Source organism: Budorcas taxicolor, chromosome 10 (assembly GCF_023091745.1).
Source record: "Budorcas taxicolor isolate Tak-1 chromosome 10, Takin1.1, whole genome shotgun sequence".
Classification (NCBI taxonomy): Eukaryota; Metazoa; Chordata; class Mammalia; order Artiodactyla; family Bovidae; genus Budorcas; species Budorcas taxicolor.
This window is the reverse complement of record NC_068919.1, coordinates 36400466-36418587: the sequence shown is the minus strand read 5'-3', so window position 1 is coordinate 36418587 and position 18122 is coordinate 36400466. Positions and strand designations below refer to the sequence as shown.

The window sequence follows — 18122 nt, the reverse complement described above, 5'->3', positions numbered from 1 at the left end:
CAGTTGAGCTATTTCAAATCCTGAAAGATGATGCTGTGAAAGTGCTGCACTCAATATGCCAGCAAATTTGGAAAACTCAGCAGTGGCCACAGGACTGGAAAAGGTCAGTTTTCATCCCAATCCCAAAGAAAGGCAACGCAAAAGAATGCTCAAACTACCGCACAATTGCACTCATCTCACATGCTAGTAAAGTAATGCTCAAAATTCTCCAAGCCAGGCTTCAGCAATACGTGAACCGCGAACTCCCTGATGTTCAAGCTGGTTTTAGAAAAGGCAGAGGAACCAGAGATCAAATTGCCAACATCCACTGGATCATGGAAAAAGCAAGAGAGTTCCAGAAAAACATCTATTTCTGCTTTACTGACTATGCCAAAGCCTTCGACTGTGTGGATCACAATAAACTGTGGAAAATTCTGAAAGAGATAGGAATACCAGACCACCTGACCTGCCTCTTAAGGAACCTATATGCAGGTCAGGAAGCAACAGTTAGAACTGGACGTGGAACAACAGACTGGTTCCAAATAGGAAAAGGAGTACGTCAAGGCTGTATATTGTCACCCTACTGATTTAACTTATATGCAGAGTACATCATAAAAAACGCTGGACTGGAAGAAGCACAAGCTGGAATCAAGATTGCCAGGAGAAATATCAATAACTTCAGACATGCAGATGACACCACCACCCTTATGGCAGAAAGTGAAGAGGAACTAAAAAGCCTCTTGATGAAAGTGAAAGTGGAGAGTGAAACAGTTGGCTTAAAAAAAAAGAGAAAAAGAAAAAGTTGGCTTAAAGCTCAGCATTCAGAAAACAAAGATCATGGCATCCGGTCCCATCACTTCATGGGAAATAGACGGGGAAACAGTGGAAACAGTGTCAGACTTTATTTTTTTTGGCTCCAAAATCACTGCAGATGGTGACTGCAGCCATGAAATTAAAAGACGCTTAATCCTTGGAAGAAAAGTTATGACCAACCTAGATAGTATATTCAAAAGCAGAGACATTACTTTGCCAACTAAAGTCCATCTAGTCAAGGCTATGGTTTTTCCTGCGGTCATGTATGGATGTGAGAGTTGGACTGTGAAGAAGGCTGAGCGCCGAAGAATTGATGCTTTTGAACTGTGGTGTTGGAGAAGACTCTTGAGAGTCCCTTGGACTGCAAGGAGATCCAACCAGGCCATTCTGAAGGAGATCAGCCCTGGGATTTCTTTGGAAGGAATGATGCTGAAGCTGAAACTCCAGTACTTTGGCCACCTCATGTGAAGAGTTGATTCATTGGAAAAGACTTTGATGCTGGGAGGGATTGGGGGCAGGAGGAGAAGGGGACGGCAGAGGATGAGATGGCTGGATGGCATCACGGACTCGATGGACGTGAGTCTGAGTGAACTCCAGGAGTCTGTGATGGACAGGGAGCCCTGGCGTGCTGCGATTCATGGGGTCACAAACAGTCAGACACGACTGAGCGACTGAACTGAACTGAACTGTCTATGTGTTTAAGTGTGTCACCATTAAGGACTGGGAAGTGCTAAAGCACTAAGGAATTTTAATCTTGAACTTATTTTTTGAGATTGTAACATAGGCATAAAGAGAGGAGGTAGAATGATACAACACAATGCAAAGGCCACCAGAGCAAGCAAGGTTCTAGTCCTGCTTGGGCATTAACTGCCTGTATAAGCCTATGTTAGTTATACATTGTCTCTGGAACATAAGAGGGTTGGCCTAGAAGATGGGCCTTTTTTGAAAACATTTTTGATTGTCATAATTGGGACTACTACCAGCATCTAGAGAGTATAGGCCAGCGACACTGCTAAAGATTCTACAGTGCCCAGGACAGATTCCTCACAACAAAGAATTACACAGCCAGAATATTAATAGTGCTGAGGTTGGGAAAGCCTGGCCTGGATGACTACTAGGTTCCCTTCAAGCTCTAACACTCTAAAAGACCATGAGGAGGAGGCAGCATCAACACCAAATAGGTGACTTCTCATCAACTTCTATCATGCAATGGCTTATGATGTTGCTCAAAAGCCCCCTAAGACCAGTAGGGAATATTTCAACACAGATATCTGTATATTTTGATATCAGTGCTGTATTTCTGAGGGTGATGACAGTCCTTTCTTCATAAAATGAGGTACAGTCCTCCAGGGACTTGGTCCCTCAGTCTTCAGAGTTAGAATCAATGTTTTCAAAGCCATAAGATTCCTTTGGGGCAAGAAAATTATTTACATGAGTCTGAATCAAGGTCAGATTACAAACCACAGCAGAGGTGAATCTCAAGTATTCAATACATCATGCTAAGTGAAGTAAGCCAGACTCAAGAGGCTACCTACTATTATAGTACACTTTTACAGCATTATGAAGCAGATAAAACTGTAGGGAAGAAAACATTGCCAGGGGCTAGGTGGTTAAGGAGAACAGTTTGACTACAATGAGGCATGGAAGATTTGGGGGAATATACACTATTTTATATGGGCTTCCCCGGTGGCCCAGAGGTTAAAGTGTCTGCCTGGAATGTGGGAGACCCAGGTTTGATCCCTGGGTCGGGAAGATCCCCTGGAGAAGGAAATGGCAACCCACTCCAGTACGCTTGCCTGGAGAATCCCATGGAGGGAGCAGCCTGGTAGGCTACTAGTCCATGGGGTCGCAAAGAGTCGGACACGACTGAGCGACTTCACTCACTCACTCACACTATTTTATATACGTATTGTAGTGTAAGCTATACAACTATATGTGCTTGTCAAAACTCATAGAACTGTGCACTCTACACTAAATGGTGACTTATATCAAAATTATACTTCAATAAGACTGGTCTCTCGCCACCCCCATCCCCCAAAATATGATCAGAAAGACAGTAGAAAGGATTGCTGTATTTTGGGAGGGGAAGAACCAGATGACATATAAACTCTATCCTATGCCAAGTCCTATTTTATAACAATCTGCCTTTCCTAACCCTGGTGACCTCAGAGTCATACTGATTAAGGTTAAAAGTCTGGGCTCCAGTTTCTGTCAGTGATGAGTCCCTCCAAACAAATCAGGTGGATCTGAGTGTTGACAACATTCTGGAAACTCTGGCCCTTCTCCAGCCTGTGACAGAGATTCCTTTCCTTCCCTCTCATATACTACCCAATGAATGCCTTAGACTTTTAGTAAACAAGCCAGAATAAATTTCAGGAGGCACTGGTTTTATCTCTCTGCACAGGCTTCCTGTCCAAATCCCATTTGATCTTTCCACTGAATTTCAAATCAGGCAACAGAAGAGGAATCACATTTATGAATTCCCCTCCTCTATGGGTTTCTGGGTTTCCACTAGATAATTTTTACACACTTAAGCTACATAAATACAAAATATGAGCCTCAAAACAAAATTATACCTATACACTGTATACTAAATGGTGATTTTTTTGTTTACATATACTTCCCAGATTATCCATCAAATGTTACACAAAATAGTTAATGTTTCTTATGTACAGAACAGTCCTAGGTATGCCATGGCCAAGAAGAACGGAAGGAGCCATTGGAATGCTCACACTTTCTTCTAGAGACCACTGTCTTCGATGCCACAGATATAGTCACAACTGTGAACTGCTTTAGGAGTACCATCCTCTTATTTAAGAGTCAGTTCCTTTCCTGGCTCTTCTTGGATGATCTCAGTGGAACAATATGAACACTAGTAAACCAGTTACCTCATACATGCTTGAGTATTGGGATAAAAGTCCAGGGCCACAAGACAAGCCCGGATCTGCAAGAGCCCTCATCCTTCAAAGGACAGAGAAGGCTTTATCGGAGCCAGGTAATACCCACACTGCACCTACTAAGCAACTTCACTTTCACTTTTCACTTTCATGCATTGGAGAAGGCAATGGCACCCCACTCCAGTGTTCTTGCCTGGAAAATCCCATGGACGAAGGAGCCTGGTAGGCCGTAGTCCATGGAGTTGCTAAGAGTTGGACACGACTAAGTGACTTCACTTTCACTTTTCACTTTCATGCATTGGAGAAGGAAATGGCAGCCCATTTCAGTGTTCTTGCCTGGAGAATCCCAGGGGTGGGGGAGCCTGGTGGGCTGCCGTCTATGGGGTCGCACAGAGTCGGACACGACTGAAGCGACTTAGCGGCAGCAGCAGCTGCAGCACCTGCTAAGCATTTATGGAAAACAAATTGTGACTACAAAAGTGAGGTGCTCATATTACAACAGAAGGGACCAACGAAAATAACAAATTCCACAGTGGTCTAGTATCTTGTTTCCACATGGTCCCCTCAAAAGGGAAGGATGGGGAATTATACTTCCATGGTTTAGAACTATCCAATCATCTTCAGAAGTCTGCACTAGCAGAAAAATCAGTACCGGTAGACCTTGGAGATGTTACAGGTCTGGCTCCAGACCAGCACAATAAAGTGAATAATTGAAACAAGGGCAGTCACATGAATTTTTTGGTTTCCTAGTGCATACCAATGGAGAAGGCAATGGCACCCCACTCCAGTACTCTTGCCTGGAAAATCCTATGGATGGAGGAGCCTGGTAGGCTGCAGTCCATGGGGTCGCGATAAGTCAGACACGACTGAGCAACTTCAATTTCACTTTTCATTTTCCACTTTCATGCATTGGAGAAGGAAATGGCAACCCACTCCAGTGTTCTTGCCTGGAGAATCCCAGGGATGGGGGAGCCTGGTGGGCTGCTGTCTATGGGGTCACACAGAGTTGGACACAACTGAAGCGACTTAGCAGTGCATACCAAAGATATATTTACACATACTGCCGTCTACTAAGTGCAATAGCAGTATGTTTATAAACAATGAACAAATCTTAATTAGAAAATTCTTTAAGACTAAAAAATACTAACCATCATCTGAGCCTTCAGTGAGTCATAGTGGTGACATGACCAGAGATAACCACAAAAATGGAATAATAATTTAAAAATTTAAATATTATGAGAATTACCAAAATGTCACACAGAGACACAAAGTGAATAAATGCTATGAAAAATGGCACAGACAGACTTACTCATGCAGAGTTGCCACAAATAGTCAATTTGTAAATAATGCAGTATCTATTAGGTGCAATAAAACCAAATGTCATAAAAATGAGGTATGCCTATGCTGTCCTCTAAATCACTCAAACTTGATAAAATGGTTTCTTTAGCATAATTAGGGAAAGTTTCACAAAGGACTGAAATACTTAGCAGAAAACACACTTTGGCTTTTTATTCAAAGGTATATAGACTGATAGGCAATGGTTGTCTAGGGCTCCTCCCCAAATATATCCATTTTCAATACTTTTTTCTAAGAACATATGCCTCTAGTATTCTCTTTCTCATTTAAGAAAGGACATATGAAAAGCCAAAGATATCATTTTTCTAATTTGAGAAAGGACCCTAGCAGCTGCTAGGATAAGAGCTACTGTCTGTGGTCACAGAAGTGAATCAGGCAAGGCTTGCTGGCCATCACAGGGACCAAATGCATGACCTCTGACAGTGCTCCAACCAGGACAATGCTGCTGCTTCACAGAAACAGAAGTCCTATGTAGACCTCCTTGACCAGACCTTGGAAATCTGTGGGAAAGCTAAGCAGCAGGAAGGATGACCAACAGCGTTAGCCAGCAAAGGCTTGGCTCATCCTCTCAGTCCTCAGCAGATCTGCTGCAGACAATACTTCCCAAACCAAAACATCATTAGTTTCTGACCAACCTACCATAAGTAAGAAATAGCCAGGGCCCAGATTCCACATTAATTTCCCAATAATTATCCAGTTATAAAGACCTGGGGAAAGTGAAGGAAAATGACATTACCACATCCTGAGAGGCATACTGGGGATCCTCTGGGTTGACTGACCAGTAGCAGTAATCAAAGCCAAACGCCACAACCTTCTCCCGGGAGTCGCCAAAGCCATTAGGTCGACCGTCCACCTAAAATTAAACACAAGATCTAGTATCTTCTCTACTGTAATATCAGAATCAAATCAGAGGCACTTGATTCCTCTGCTTGTAGATAGAGATACCTGGACTGACCATGAGAACCTTTATGATATCTACCTGAAAAGGGGGAAAAAAGTAACCTTTGTCTTCATCTTGTTAGGTACAATGAAGCAACAGAATTAAATGTCTATCATATTATCACATATCTATATATAAACCAGACCTGTGAGGCGTAAGACCGCTTGGGAGAAAAAAACCTCTGCTTCCCTGGGCCTCTTCTTACTAGCATTTCTTCTCCGAGTATTTCTATAGAATATACCAGTCGTGCATGAGTAATTCAGTCCCTGGGCCTGACAGGCTCTGTTAACCTAGAGCTCTCACAGAGGTCCCTGGGGTACCCACCCCCAGAAGGCATGTTGGACAGAAGAGCTGGGCCCAATCCAACTGCTCGGGGTAGAAGAGAGCAGCTTGGAAATTGTACCGACCTCCAGGTACTGGGGAGAGTGGCATTATTCACAGAAATGCCTATCTTACTACTTAATATTTAGATTCTGGACAGGGAGAAACAATCCCTTGAACTGGGTTCTAAAACCCACAGTAGAATGAGGCTGACAGAATGACGAAGAGATTCTGAGTGGGTAACTGGACTCAGAAAAGAGGATAGCTGGCCAGCGAGGTGAGCAGGGGGCAGATTAGAGTGTGATCTTGGCCAAGATTTATTCTTAAGAACCAAAAATATAAGCTCTCAGAACAAAGAAGCTGAAGTGATTAGGCAACAGAGATATAAATAAGAGACAGGAGAGAGTGAAAGGTCTTTTGTCCCCAGGGAGCTCCTGTTGAAAGTCTGGCAGGTTTCTCTCTCAGCAGAGAGCTACTGATAAAAGGAAATGGATCACATCACAGGAGGAACACAAGAGTGGATGTGGCTGGGGGGACTGGGGTCCAGAAAACCCTCCTCCTGCAAGGCAGCTTCCTCAGCTCTCAGGAATGTCAAGTACCACCTGCAAGCTGACTGCAGCGGCATTCACGTGGCTGGCTTCCCTGTTCTCCACTACTCAAGGCTCAGAAAGAAAGAATCCCTTCCACTTCCCCTGGCCTGGGAAAAGAAAAGAATGGGATGGAGGAAATCAGCCAGAGGAAGTAGTAAGGGTGGGGAAGGAAGTTGCCAGTGTCTGTCTAGTTGTGACTCAAAGATCAGTCAGATCTATGGAAGAGTATTTACAGCAAGACTTGGGCTAATGCCTGACTCTCTTCTGGAATCTAAAGTCTTTACTTGGCCTCACTGTGGCTAAAAATGAGTTCTGTATTAGCAGATGCATACTAAAACCCCTGTTAATGCTTCTCAATGAAATGATATTCAATAAGAAGATTGAGCCAATGTCTAATAGGAGGTCAGATAAGTTAAACACACGCACAAATTGTCCCCAAATATGATTTAAGCTGGCCATGTGTTTACTTTCAAAATATCTACTACTAACCAGTTTCCAAAATAGCTGTACCCCATTTGGTAGAACTTGGGTTGCAGTAACTACATCCCCGGAACTTCTTCCCTGTTATATTTTTATATTAGCTTTGTGGTTGGTCAAAGCTCTTCCCACAATTCCCCTTATATGCCCTTTCCTCTTCCACTCTCCCTCTCTAAATGCATTCACAGATACACCTTCACCCCAGAAGTCACTATAATTAATACTAGTTCTTTGGGGGAAAGAAAAAGGAAAACAATTTTAGGCTTACCTTTAAATTCCTGATTTTTGCCACTTTGCCATTAACTTCCACAATAATTTTTCCTCCTTCTTTGATCTCCCTAGAAGCAAGACACAAACCCAGATGAGAGGAAATATTGCTTTTTAAAATTAATCAGGAAAAGAGCAGCTGAGACCAGCACTATTGGGACAAAATGTTTCCTTACTGCTGTCTCCACAACTGGGGTGTCTGAAGCAGTCCCTGAGCTGGCAAGTTTCTCTGGATTGTTAGAATTCGGCTTGGGAACAGTGAAGAGTCACTGTTACTGGGTACCCTCTATGTGCTAAGCATTGTATTAAGTACAGTATATGCTATTCTTCATCCTATTCTATCCTCTTAACACATCCTCCTGACATAGCTTCCTGACAGATCTTTTTTTTTTAATAAATGGAAGACTAAGGGTGAGAAAAATTATTTAATTTGTCCAAGGTCACACAGCTAGCAGTGGCAGGGCCAGAATTTAAATCCAGATCTGTCTAACCACAAAGCCATATGCCTCAGAAATCAGGCTTGTGAAACCCTGAGAGTATCCTCAGCTCTGCACACAGCATGGCATCATTTCCCGTTTCCTCTGATATTTTGAGCATACATAAATAAGATGAAATATTTTATTTCATTATAAAATAATGAAAAAGGTTTCAGAGTCCTTTCTGTTGTGACCTGAGAACATATCTCCTAAATCCTTTCCTTATATTATCTTCTTAAGTCAGAATAACAGCCAAGATCCTTAAGGATCTTCCTAAATTGTAGTTATGTAGTAACACTTCTATCAATTAACGAACCCCTAAATTCACTTTAAGGGGCTTAATCCAAATGATTCATAAACCTGAAGCCCAAAATGAATGGAATACACTCCATTCTAGATATGAAATCTTTTTTCACAACATAGAGCTTTAGCTAAAGTGCTTAAGGTCAGAGACTTCCTGGTGGTCCAGAAGTTAGGAATCTGCCTTCCAATGCAGGGGGATGTGGGTTCCACCCCTGGTCTGGGAAGATTCCACGTGCCGTGGGGAAACTACTGAGCCCATGTGCCTCACTTAAGACCTGACACAACCAAGTAAATATATATTTTAAAATAAAGTGCTCAAGGCCAGAATATTAACAGATGGGAGTTAACTCACTGGTACTTTCTACTACAGTGAAAACTATCAATTAAATTATTCCTGGCCTGGGACCTGAAAGTTGAGAAAATATGTTCAGTGTCATTTTTATCTTCCCTCAGGGTTGCCAGGATGTGGCCTTGAGGACTTGGGGGGAGGGGATGGCAAGGGATACACAGTGAGACAGGGGTCTTTAGGTTAAGATTATTTTTGTAAACTAGTCAGTGCATTTGGAATAAAGTACTAGAAAAAAATTTCCTTCTCCCAGGTGATGGCATTCCTGTTACTTAAATTTCCTCAAGGCTCTGATGCTCTTTCTTTCATATTTCATACTAGACAGAACTTAAGGCAGTACGGATATACTTTGTCCCCCAGGATTATAAAACTGCGTCCCCTGCCCCTAGCTCTCCTAAAGAAAATCTTTCAGTTTGGTGTTAAGATCATTTTTTTTCCCTTCTGCATTTAAAAATAGGTTTTATTTTCTCTTTAGCCACTATAAAATACACAGGCTATAAGAAAATTGAGCAACAAAGTAAGGGGAAAAACTTTTACAAATCTATTTAATCTAATTTTTTTAAGTGAGCCCTTTCTTAAGGATTCACCTAGGACTCTAGCATAAATCAGCCAAAATAAAAAAGGGTCTTGAACTTGACCTCTTGACAAAAGGATATGACACTATAGTTGGTGAGATACCACCCCTTCCCTGCCTGGCCCACAGCCATTGGTAACCTAGTGGTTCCAATCTATTCTAAAACAAAATGAAGACAAATTAAAGTTGAGCAGAAGAGATAGAAAGAACACCAACCTCAACAGGGCAGCTGACTGCACAGAGTTCAAAGAAGTCTGCTGTGGCTACCACCACTTGCCTCTGGGGCCTGAATTCTACCAATAGGTATTCATTCCTTAGGATTAAAGGTTTTGCACAGGAATAAATCCTCAGTTACACACTGACTCCTAGGACAGTTTTTCAAAGTGTGGTCCACAGGCTTCACTCATTAGAATTACAGGAGGTGGTGGAGCTAGTTAATTTGAATTCCTCTTAACAAGTTGTATTATAACAAGCTCCCCAGGTGAACTGTATGTATCCTAGAATTTGAAAATCACTATCTTAGAAAATAGCCAAGCCATATCCACTTGTTATCTACTCATTTATAAAATTTAAAAAGACAGCTAAGAACAAGGAGGAATAAAAATAGCTGTTAAAAATTATATAACTAGCACTTTATCAGACACTTAAAAGCATCCAGGCTCTGTTCTAAGTATTTTCAATGTATCCTTTCATTTAATCTTCACAAAAAAACCATTGAAGTAGTTACACTATTTCACAGATGTGAAAAGAAGAGCACATAAAGGGAATATAGTTCATGATAATTACCTTTTTGAAAGGGCAGTGGAAAGTGTTCTGGAGCCTACAGTATTGGCCAATATGTTCTGTCAATGATGAATGATTTGGGACAAACAAGCGGCAGCCTCTTACAGTGAGACACAGATTTTCTGATTATGGGAAACAACAGTGCGGTAAAAGGGAGCGCACTAAAACCGTTCTCTATATTATCATTTTATTGATGGTCTCTACTAGTCCTACTGAGCAAACAGGCATTTGAGAAAGAAGTGCAATTTTTCTGTAATCTCAGGAAGGAGCAGCTTGGTCTGGTGAATGGAATCTTGGCTCTACCTACTTTTAGATCTTTAACAAGACCATTTTCTCATCTGGAAAAATAAAAAAGGAAGCTTGAGCTCAAAGATTTATTTCCAAGTACCACATAAGATCCAATGACTTTGTTAACCGAATCTGTGCTGATTACTTTTTTGAAGGCTGGGACAAATCACATAATCAGTAAATAGCCTATGTTGAGATGAGCCTCAGCGAAGGTGGTGGAAATTAACAAACCCTGGAATACAGTGTGGTGAGAAGAGGGGAATAGTTTGGACTTCTTAGCTGGGGTCATGCTAGGTTTATTCATCCCGGCTCCCGAATCTTCAGCAGGCTATAATCCTCTCATACCTGGGTAACTGCAGTCTTGCCCTTCTACCCCTTGCTGCTCAAGGCTCTTAACCTGAGCTAAAAGTTAATAAGCTTTTCAGACTTCCCTGGTGGTCGGTGGTTGAGAACTCACCTGCCAATGCAGGCGATGCAGGTTCGATTCCTGGTTCAGGAAGATTCAACAGGCCGCGGAGGAACTAAGCCTGTGCACCACAACTACTGAACCTGCGCTCTAGAGCCCATGCTCCAAAACATAATAAACCATCTCCATGAGAAACCCACTGGCTGCAACTAGAGAAAGCCCACACACAACAGTGAAGACCCAGGATAGCCAAAATAATAATAAATAAAATTTAGTTAAAAATTAATAAGCTTTTGTGCCCTTCTTTTCCCTTCACTTTTGTTTGACATGTCATTCTCTACTGTGGCTGCAAAACTCTTGCCAACTCTTCATTGTAGCATGTGGGATCTAGTTCCAGACCAGGGACTGAACTCAAACCCCTTGCGTTAGGAATGCAAGGTCTTAGCCACTGGACCACCAGTGAAGTTCCCATTGCACCACTTCTATCTTTTCCTACTTTTTTGCCCCTTTCCCTTATCACACTGCTCTCATTATTCAGTCAACTGTATGACTTTTCAATCCAAGCACCTCCATTCAGGACAAGCACAGACTCTGCTGTGCTGTGTGCTGTGCTTAATCGCTCAGCGACCTCTGTCCAACTCTTCGTGACCCCATGGACTGTAGCCCACCAGGCTCCTCTGTCCATGGGATTCTCAAGGCAAGAACACTGGAGTGAGTTGCCATGCCCTCCTCAAGGGGATCTTCCCAACCCAAGGATCGAACCCCGGTCTCCCACACTGCAGGCAGATTCTTTACCAAATGAGCCACCAGGGAAGCCCTGCTCCTGCTAGAACCGAATTTTGTTCTGAGAGACAATGTCTTTTTCTGACTGCTCTGTCCAATTTTCACGCCATCTTGTGTCCTGGAAATTTTTAAACCTCCCAAAGAGTTCCAATATGTGCCTTCAGGTCCCAAACCACATTCTGCCAGGTTTATCTCCTACCACTCACCTCCCTCCACACAGCCTCTCCTCAAAAGCCCAAACTTTTCTGTTTCCTAAGAGCCTAAGTCTTTGCTCTGTGTTCTCACAGAATGCTCTCTACACCTTCTCCTCCACCTGTCAGCAACCAACTCTTTCAAAAGCGTTTGCGTTCAAACACCAAGCCTTCTGTGAAGCCTCCCATGACTTTCCAAACATGTGAGTGGAAAAATCAGTAAGAAGGGAAAGAAATTATGGACCCTGGATGCCTCAACAGCTGAGGAGTGTAGGATCAGATTCTCGCATGGAAAACAACAACAACAACAACGGGAACTGGCTACGCTGAGGCAAGGGCTTAGAATGACTTCCCCCTACTTCACACTTTTGAAGTCGCCCACAGAACGAAACCACGATCTCTCTGAGCCTCAATTTCCCTCTTACGCCTTACAACCTGCTTTCCTCCACTTCTTCACAGAGAAACCCATGTGCACGCAGAAACTCACGATTCTCCCTCAGTCCTTACAGGTACTCCAGAGCCACCAAGAAGAGACAGTAGACCTCCGACCCCTCTCCCCACTTAGAGACGCTTCCCAGTCCTTCTCAGCGTATCCAGAGAGAAAGGCTCAACCTGTGCATCAAAACTTGAGCCGCGGGCGGTCCCTCAAAACTCCTGCCGGGACACAGGGACTCCGGGGACACGGACAGGAGAGCCCATCCCGAGGCTTTCCACTAAGTGCTCCCCGCCAGGGCACTAATCGAAAACCCAACCCAAGCCAGGCCTTGTCCCGGCCAGGCCTTTACGGTTTCCGGACGCTGGCCCCTTGGGCCACTTTGTGTCTGATTTCTCCGCGCCAGACTCACTGAAGGGAGAGGCGGGGATTCCGCCTTCCTTTCAGCTCACTTGACGCCTCAGGCGCCCCCTCCCGCCCAGACTCACCTCTTGCTGAGGGGCCGGACCCTCACCGCCACCCGCACGTTGGCCATCCGTCGGCCACGGCTCAGACCCCGCAGGTCTGCCCAGCTGCAGCATCCCCGGACCCAGCCCCAAGTCAAGACAAGCCCCAGGCCAGCCCCAACCTGGGTCCGGCCCCGCCTGCCCCACGCGCCTCGCAGGACAACCCCGCCCATATGCGGGCCGACGCCTGGCCGGGGTGGTGCCTGCCGAGCCTCGGCCAATCCTGAGCTGGGTGGGCGGGAGGACGCCCGGGCCGCCCCGCCTCGCTCCGCCCACGCGCCTCACGGGACTGCCTCTCCCACAAGCGGGCAGGAAGCCCAGACAAGCCTGAGGAGCCTGGACCAATCCTGAGCCTCGTGGTCGGGGTGGTGTAGATCCTGGGTGGGTAAGGCTGGCTCCCGCTTGAGAGAAACTAGCTATTGTTTTTCCAGTGTCCGAAGCACTACAAAGTCTAGTAAATTCGTTAACACTAGACAGTTTACAGTTTTCGTTTAGTATGTTTAGTAATGTACTAAATCGTTTATTCTCTGCGTTCGCCTGATCTGTCAATCCTGTGGTTAAATATTAGGGGAACACCGATGTTTTTGCTGTTCCCTTCAAGGGGCATTCTCTTTCCTTTAAAAGGCGCTGGATTCGGGGTTTAGAGTTCTCACTGGCGAGCTTCTCTTAGATTGTGCTGGAAGCTCAGCGCCACCCTGACAGAGTTTGTGATCTTGTAGGGAATAGTATCGGACAGAAATGGTTCATTAATTCATCCAAGAAGTAACTACTGAGTACCTGCTCGGAGTCAAGTGCTGTTCTAAGGCCCTGAGGATACAGTCCTAACCTTCATGGAAATTAGAATCCACAGGGAAGGGAAGAGAGAGTAAATACGTGAATATATAATATGTCGCATGGTACTAAATGAAACTTTGGAAAAAGCACGGTAAGGAAATGCAGTAATGGTCTCTGTGTGTATGTAGGGAGAAAGGTGCGACTTTATATAGGATTTCAGGAACTGTATGCGTGTTGGAGGGAGGAGCACTTGCAGGTATTAGTTTATGTATTTAACAAGTATTTCCTAAGTAGTCATGTATTACGATTAAGATCATAGCAGTGAAGAAAACAGGCAAACCTCTGACCTCATGCAACTTGGTGAAAGAAACTAATAATAAGTAAAACAATTTAAGTAAAATGTGTATCAGATTAGCTAAGAAGTGAAAATAAAGCAGAAGGGGGGGTAGGAAGTGAGTAAGGAGGGTGTTGAAACTGTAAATAATATGGCCAGGGAAGGCCTTGAGAATGTGACACTTGAGAAAAATCTGAAGGTTGTGAAAGAAGAGTGATACTGTTCTGTGGAAGGGCAGTTTCAGACACAGGGAACAGACCCTGAACTTGGTAAAAACCTGGAATGTTAGAGGAACAGTAGGAAAGCCAGTGGGGATAGCATGGAGTGACAGAGGGAGGGAATCATAGAGGTAGCATGAGGCCATGGTAAAGCCTTTGGATTTTATTCTAGGTGAGCTGGAAAGCTACTGGACAATGTTAAGGACAAAGTAAAATTATTCTCAACCATAAAAAAGAATGAAATAATGCCATTTTCTGCAACATGGATGGACCAAGAGATTGTCATACTGAGTGAAGTAAGTCAGACAAAGACAAATAACATATGATATTACTTTTATGTGGAATCTTAAAAAATGGTACAAATGAACTTAGTTTTAAAACAGAAATAGAGTTACAGATGTAGAAAACCAATTTATGGTTATGGGGGCAGGGAGGGAGGGATAAATTAGATATTGGGATTGGCATATCCACACTACTATATGTAAAATAGATAACTCATAAAGACCCACTGTATAGCACAGGGAACTCTACTCAGTATAATGACCTATATGGGAAAGAATCTAAAAAAGATGTAGGTATATGTATAACGGATTCACTTTGCTATACAGCAGAAATTAACCCAACCTTGTAAATCAACTATACTGCAGTAAAATTTTAAAAATTAAAAAATTAAGTAAAATTATGTGATCTATATTTTTAAAGGTTTACTCTGGCTACTGTTTTGAGACTATTTTCAGGAAAGGGAAAGGATAGAAGTCCAAGAGGGACCAGTTGGAGGCTATTTTAGTCCTGCAGTGGCAGTAATAGAGTCATGGTGATGCCTTTATATGTCAGGCATGTTCCAATAGTGGTTTACCTATCCAGCCTCCTCTCTCATCTGTTTGAATGGACTCATCCCTGGAGTATTGGGACAGCTGGTTTACCATTCAAATTCACCTGGAAACCTAGTCTTCTGAGTGACTTCTCTACTCACTGTGCTTTGCAGTGGAAAAAATGGCTGTATTAAGGAAAACAGTATGAAAGTTCCTCAAAACACTAAAAATAGAGCTACCTATGATCCAGCAATCCCTCTTCTGGGTATATATTCAAAGGAAATGAAATCACTGTTTCAAAAATATATCTGTATCCTCATGTTCATTACAGCATTATTTATGGTTTGCCAAGAAGTGGCAACAACCTAATTGTCCACTGAAGGGTGAATGGATACAGAATATCTGAACTATATATATATATAGTGAGATATTACTCATCCATTATCAAAAAAGAAAATCCTGCCATCTATGACAACATAGATGGGCATTATACTGAGTTAAATAATTCAGGCAGAAAAATCCTGTATAATCTCACTTGTATAGAGAATCTAAAAAAACCAAACTCATAGAAACAGAGTAGATAGGGAGAATGAGGATATGTTGGTCAAAGGGTACAAACACCCAGCTATAATTTCTGGGGATCTAATGTATAACAGGATGATGTTATTTAATAATGTTGAAAATTGAATTTGCCAAGAGAATACATTTTTTTTAGCTCCTAGTTTGCTAAAGTATATCCATTGATCTTTTCCTCTGTTAATTGGAGCATAGTTGCTTTACAATGTTGTCTTAGTTTCTGCTGTACAACAAAGTGAATTAGTTATTGTTGCTGTCGTTCAGTCACTCAGTTGTGTCAAACTCTTTGCCACCCAATGGACTACAACATGCCAGGCTTCCCTGTCCTTCACCATCTCCCAGAGCTTGCTCAAACTCATGTCCACTGAGTCAGTGATGCCATCCAACCATCTCATCCTCTGTTCCCCTACTCCTCCTGCCTTCAATCTTTTCCAGCATCAGCGTCTTTTCCAATGAGTCAGCTCTTCCCATCAGGTGGCCAAAGTATTAGTTTCTGCATCAGTCCTTCTAAAGAATATTCAGGATTGATTTCCTTTAGGACTGACTGGTTTGACCCCTTGCAGTCCAAGGGATTCTCAAGTGTCTTCTCCAACACCACAGTTCAAAAGCATCAATTCTTTGGCGCTCAGCTTTTTTTATTGTCCAATTCTCAAATCCATACGTGACTACTGGAAAAACCATAGCTCTGACTATATGGAGCTTTGTCGGCAAAGTAATGTCTCTGCTTTTTAATATGCTGTCTAGGTTTGTCATAGCTTTTCTTCCAAGGAGCAAGCATCTTTTAATTTCATGGCTGTGGTCACCATCTGCAGTGATTTTGGAGCCCAAGAAAGTAAAGTCCTCCACTCTTTCCATTGTTTCCCCATCTGTTTGCCATGAAGTGATGGGACCGGATGCCATGATTTTTTGAATGTTGAGTTTTAAGCCAGCTTTTACTCTCTCCTCTTTCACCTTCATTGAGAGGCTCTTTAGTTCCTCTTCGACTTCTGCCATAGGGGTGATGTCATCTGCATATCTGAGGTTATTGATATTTCTCCTGGCAATCTTGATTCCAGCTTGTGCTTCATCCAGTCCGGCATTTTGTGTGATATACTCTGTGTATAAAGTAAATAAGCAGGGTGACAATATACAGCCTTGATATACTCCTTTCCCAATTCTGAACCAGTCCATTGTTCCATGTCTGGTTCTAATTATTGCTTCTTGACCTGCATACATACAGGTTTCTCAGGAGGCAGGTAAGGTGGCTGGGTATTCCCATCTCCTTAAGAATTTTCCACAGTTGTGATCCACAGTCAAAGGCTTTAGCATAGTCAATGAAGCAGAAGTAGATGTTTTTATGGAATTCTCTTGCTTTTTCTATGATCCAGAGGATGTTGGCAGTTTGATCTCTGGTTCCTCTGCCTTTTCTAAATCCAGCTTGCACATCTGGAAGTTCTCGGTTCATGTACTGTTGAAGCCTGGCTTGGAGAATTTTGAGCATTACTTTGCTAGCATGTGAAATGAGTGCAATTGTGCAGTAGTTTGAACATTGTTTGGCATTGCCCTTCTTTGGGATTGGAATGAAAACTGACCTTTTCCAGTCCTGTGGCCACCTCTGAGTTTTCTGGATTTGCTGGCATATTGAGTGTAGCACTTTGACAGCATCATCTTTTAGGATTTGAAATAACTCAACTGGAATTCTGTCACCTCCATTAGCTTTTTTCATAGTAGTGCTTCCTAAGGCCCACTTGACTTTGCCCTCCAAGATATCTGGCTCTAGGTGAGTGATCACACCATCATGGTTATCTGGGTCATGAAGATCTTTTTTTGTATACTTCTTCTGTGTTTTCTTGCCACCTCTTCTTAATCTCTTCTGCTTCTGTTAGGTCCATACCATTTCTGTCCTTTATTGTGCCCATCTTTGCATGAAATGTTCCCTTGGTATCTCTAATATTCTTGAAGAGATCTCTAGTCTTTCCCATTCTATTGTTTTCCTCTATTTCTTTGCATTGTTCACTTAGAAAGGCTTTCTTATCTCTTCTTGCTATTCTTTGGAACTCTGGATTCAGATGGGTATATCTTTCCTTTTTTCCTTTGCCTTTCGCTTATTAGCTATATGTATACATATATCCTCTCCCCCATGGACCTCCCTCCCACCCTGGAATAAATCTTAAATATTCTCACCACCACTACCACCAAAAAAAAATTATGAGAGATGAAGGATATATTAACCAATATTAATGTTTCACAATATATACATGTATGAAATAATCATGTTATATAATTTAAACTTCCACAATGTTATATGTTAATTATATCTCAGTAAAGCTGTGATGCAGGAACTATCGTTATATTAATATCTTTCCATCTTGGCAATTCCCTGGCAGTTCAGTGGCTAGGACTCTGTGCTTTCACCCTGGTCAGGGAACTAAGATCCTGCAAGCTGAATGTTGCAGCCAAATACATATGCATTTTTGTATATATTATATGTATGTATTTATTTTTTTATATGTATATATTTAAACACATATTGTGTTCCCTGACCAGGGTGAAAGCATGGAGTCCTAGCCAGGTGTGTGTGTGTGTGTGTGTGTGTGTGTGTGTGTGTGTGTGTATCTTATGTGCATATATATTTCTATCCTCAAGTTGGAGAAGTTGGTATAACAGTATTCTATATTTTTAGTTATATCGCTCATAAGT

At 42.6% G+C, this 18122-nt stretch overlaps 1 protein-coding gene across 1 annotated transcript in view; it reads right to left on the bottom strand.

Annotated features, from left to right (window-relative positions):
• Window positions 1-12902, bottom strand: part of STARD9 (StAR related lipid transfer domain containing 9) — a 114503-nt gene extending 101601 nt beyond the window's left edge. Inside the window, exons 1-3 of the mRNA XM_052646398.1 lie at window positions 12712-12902; window positions 7642-7711; window positions 5782-5898 (exon numbers count right to left, since the gene is read on the bottom strand). Coding sequence (XP_052502358.1) covers window positions 5782-5898; window positions 7642-7711; window positions 12712-12902 — 378 coding nt within the window. The remainder of the gene's footprint in view (window positions 1-5781; window positions 5899-7641; window positions 7712-12711) is intronic.
• Between the last annotated feature and the right edge of the window lie 5220 nt (window positions 12903-18122).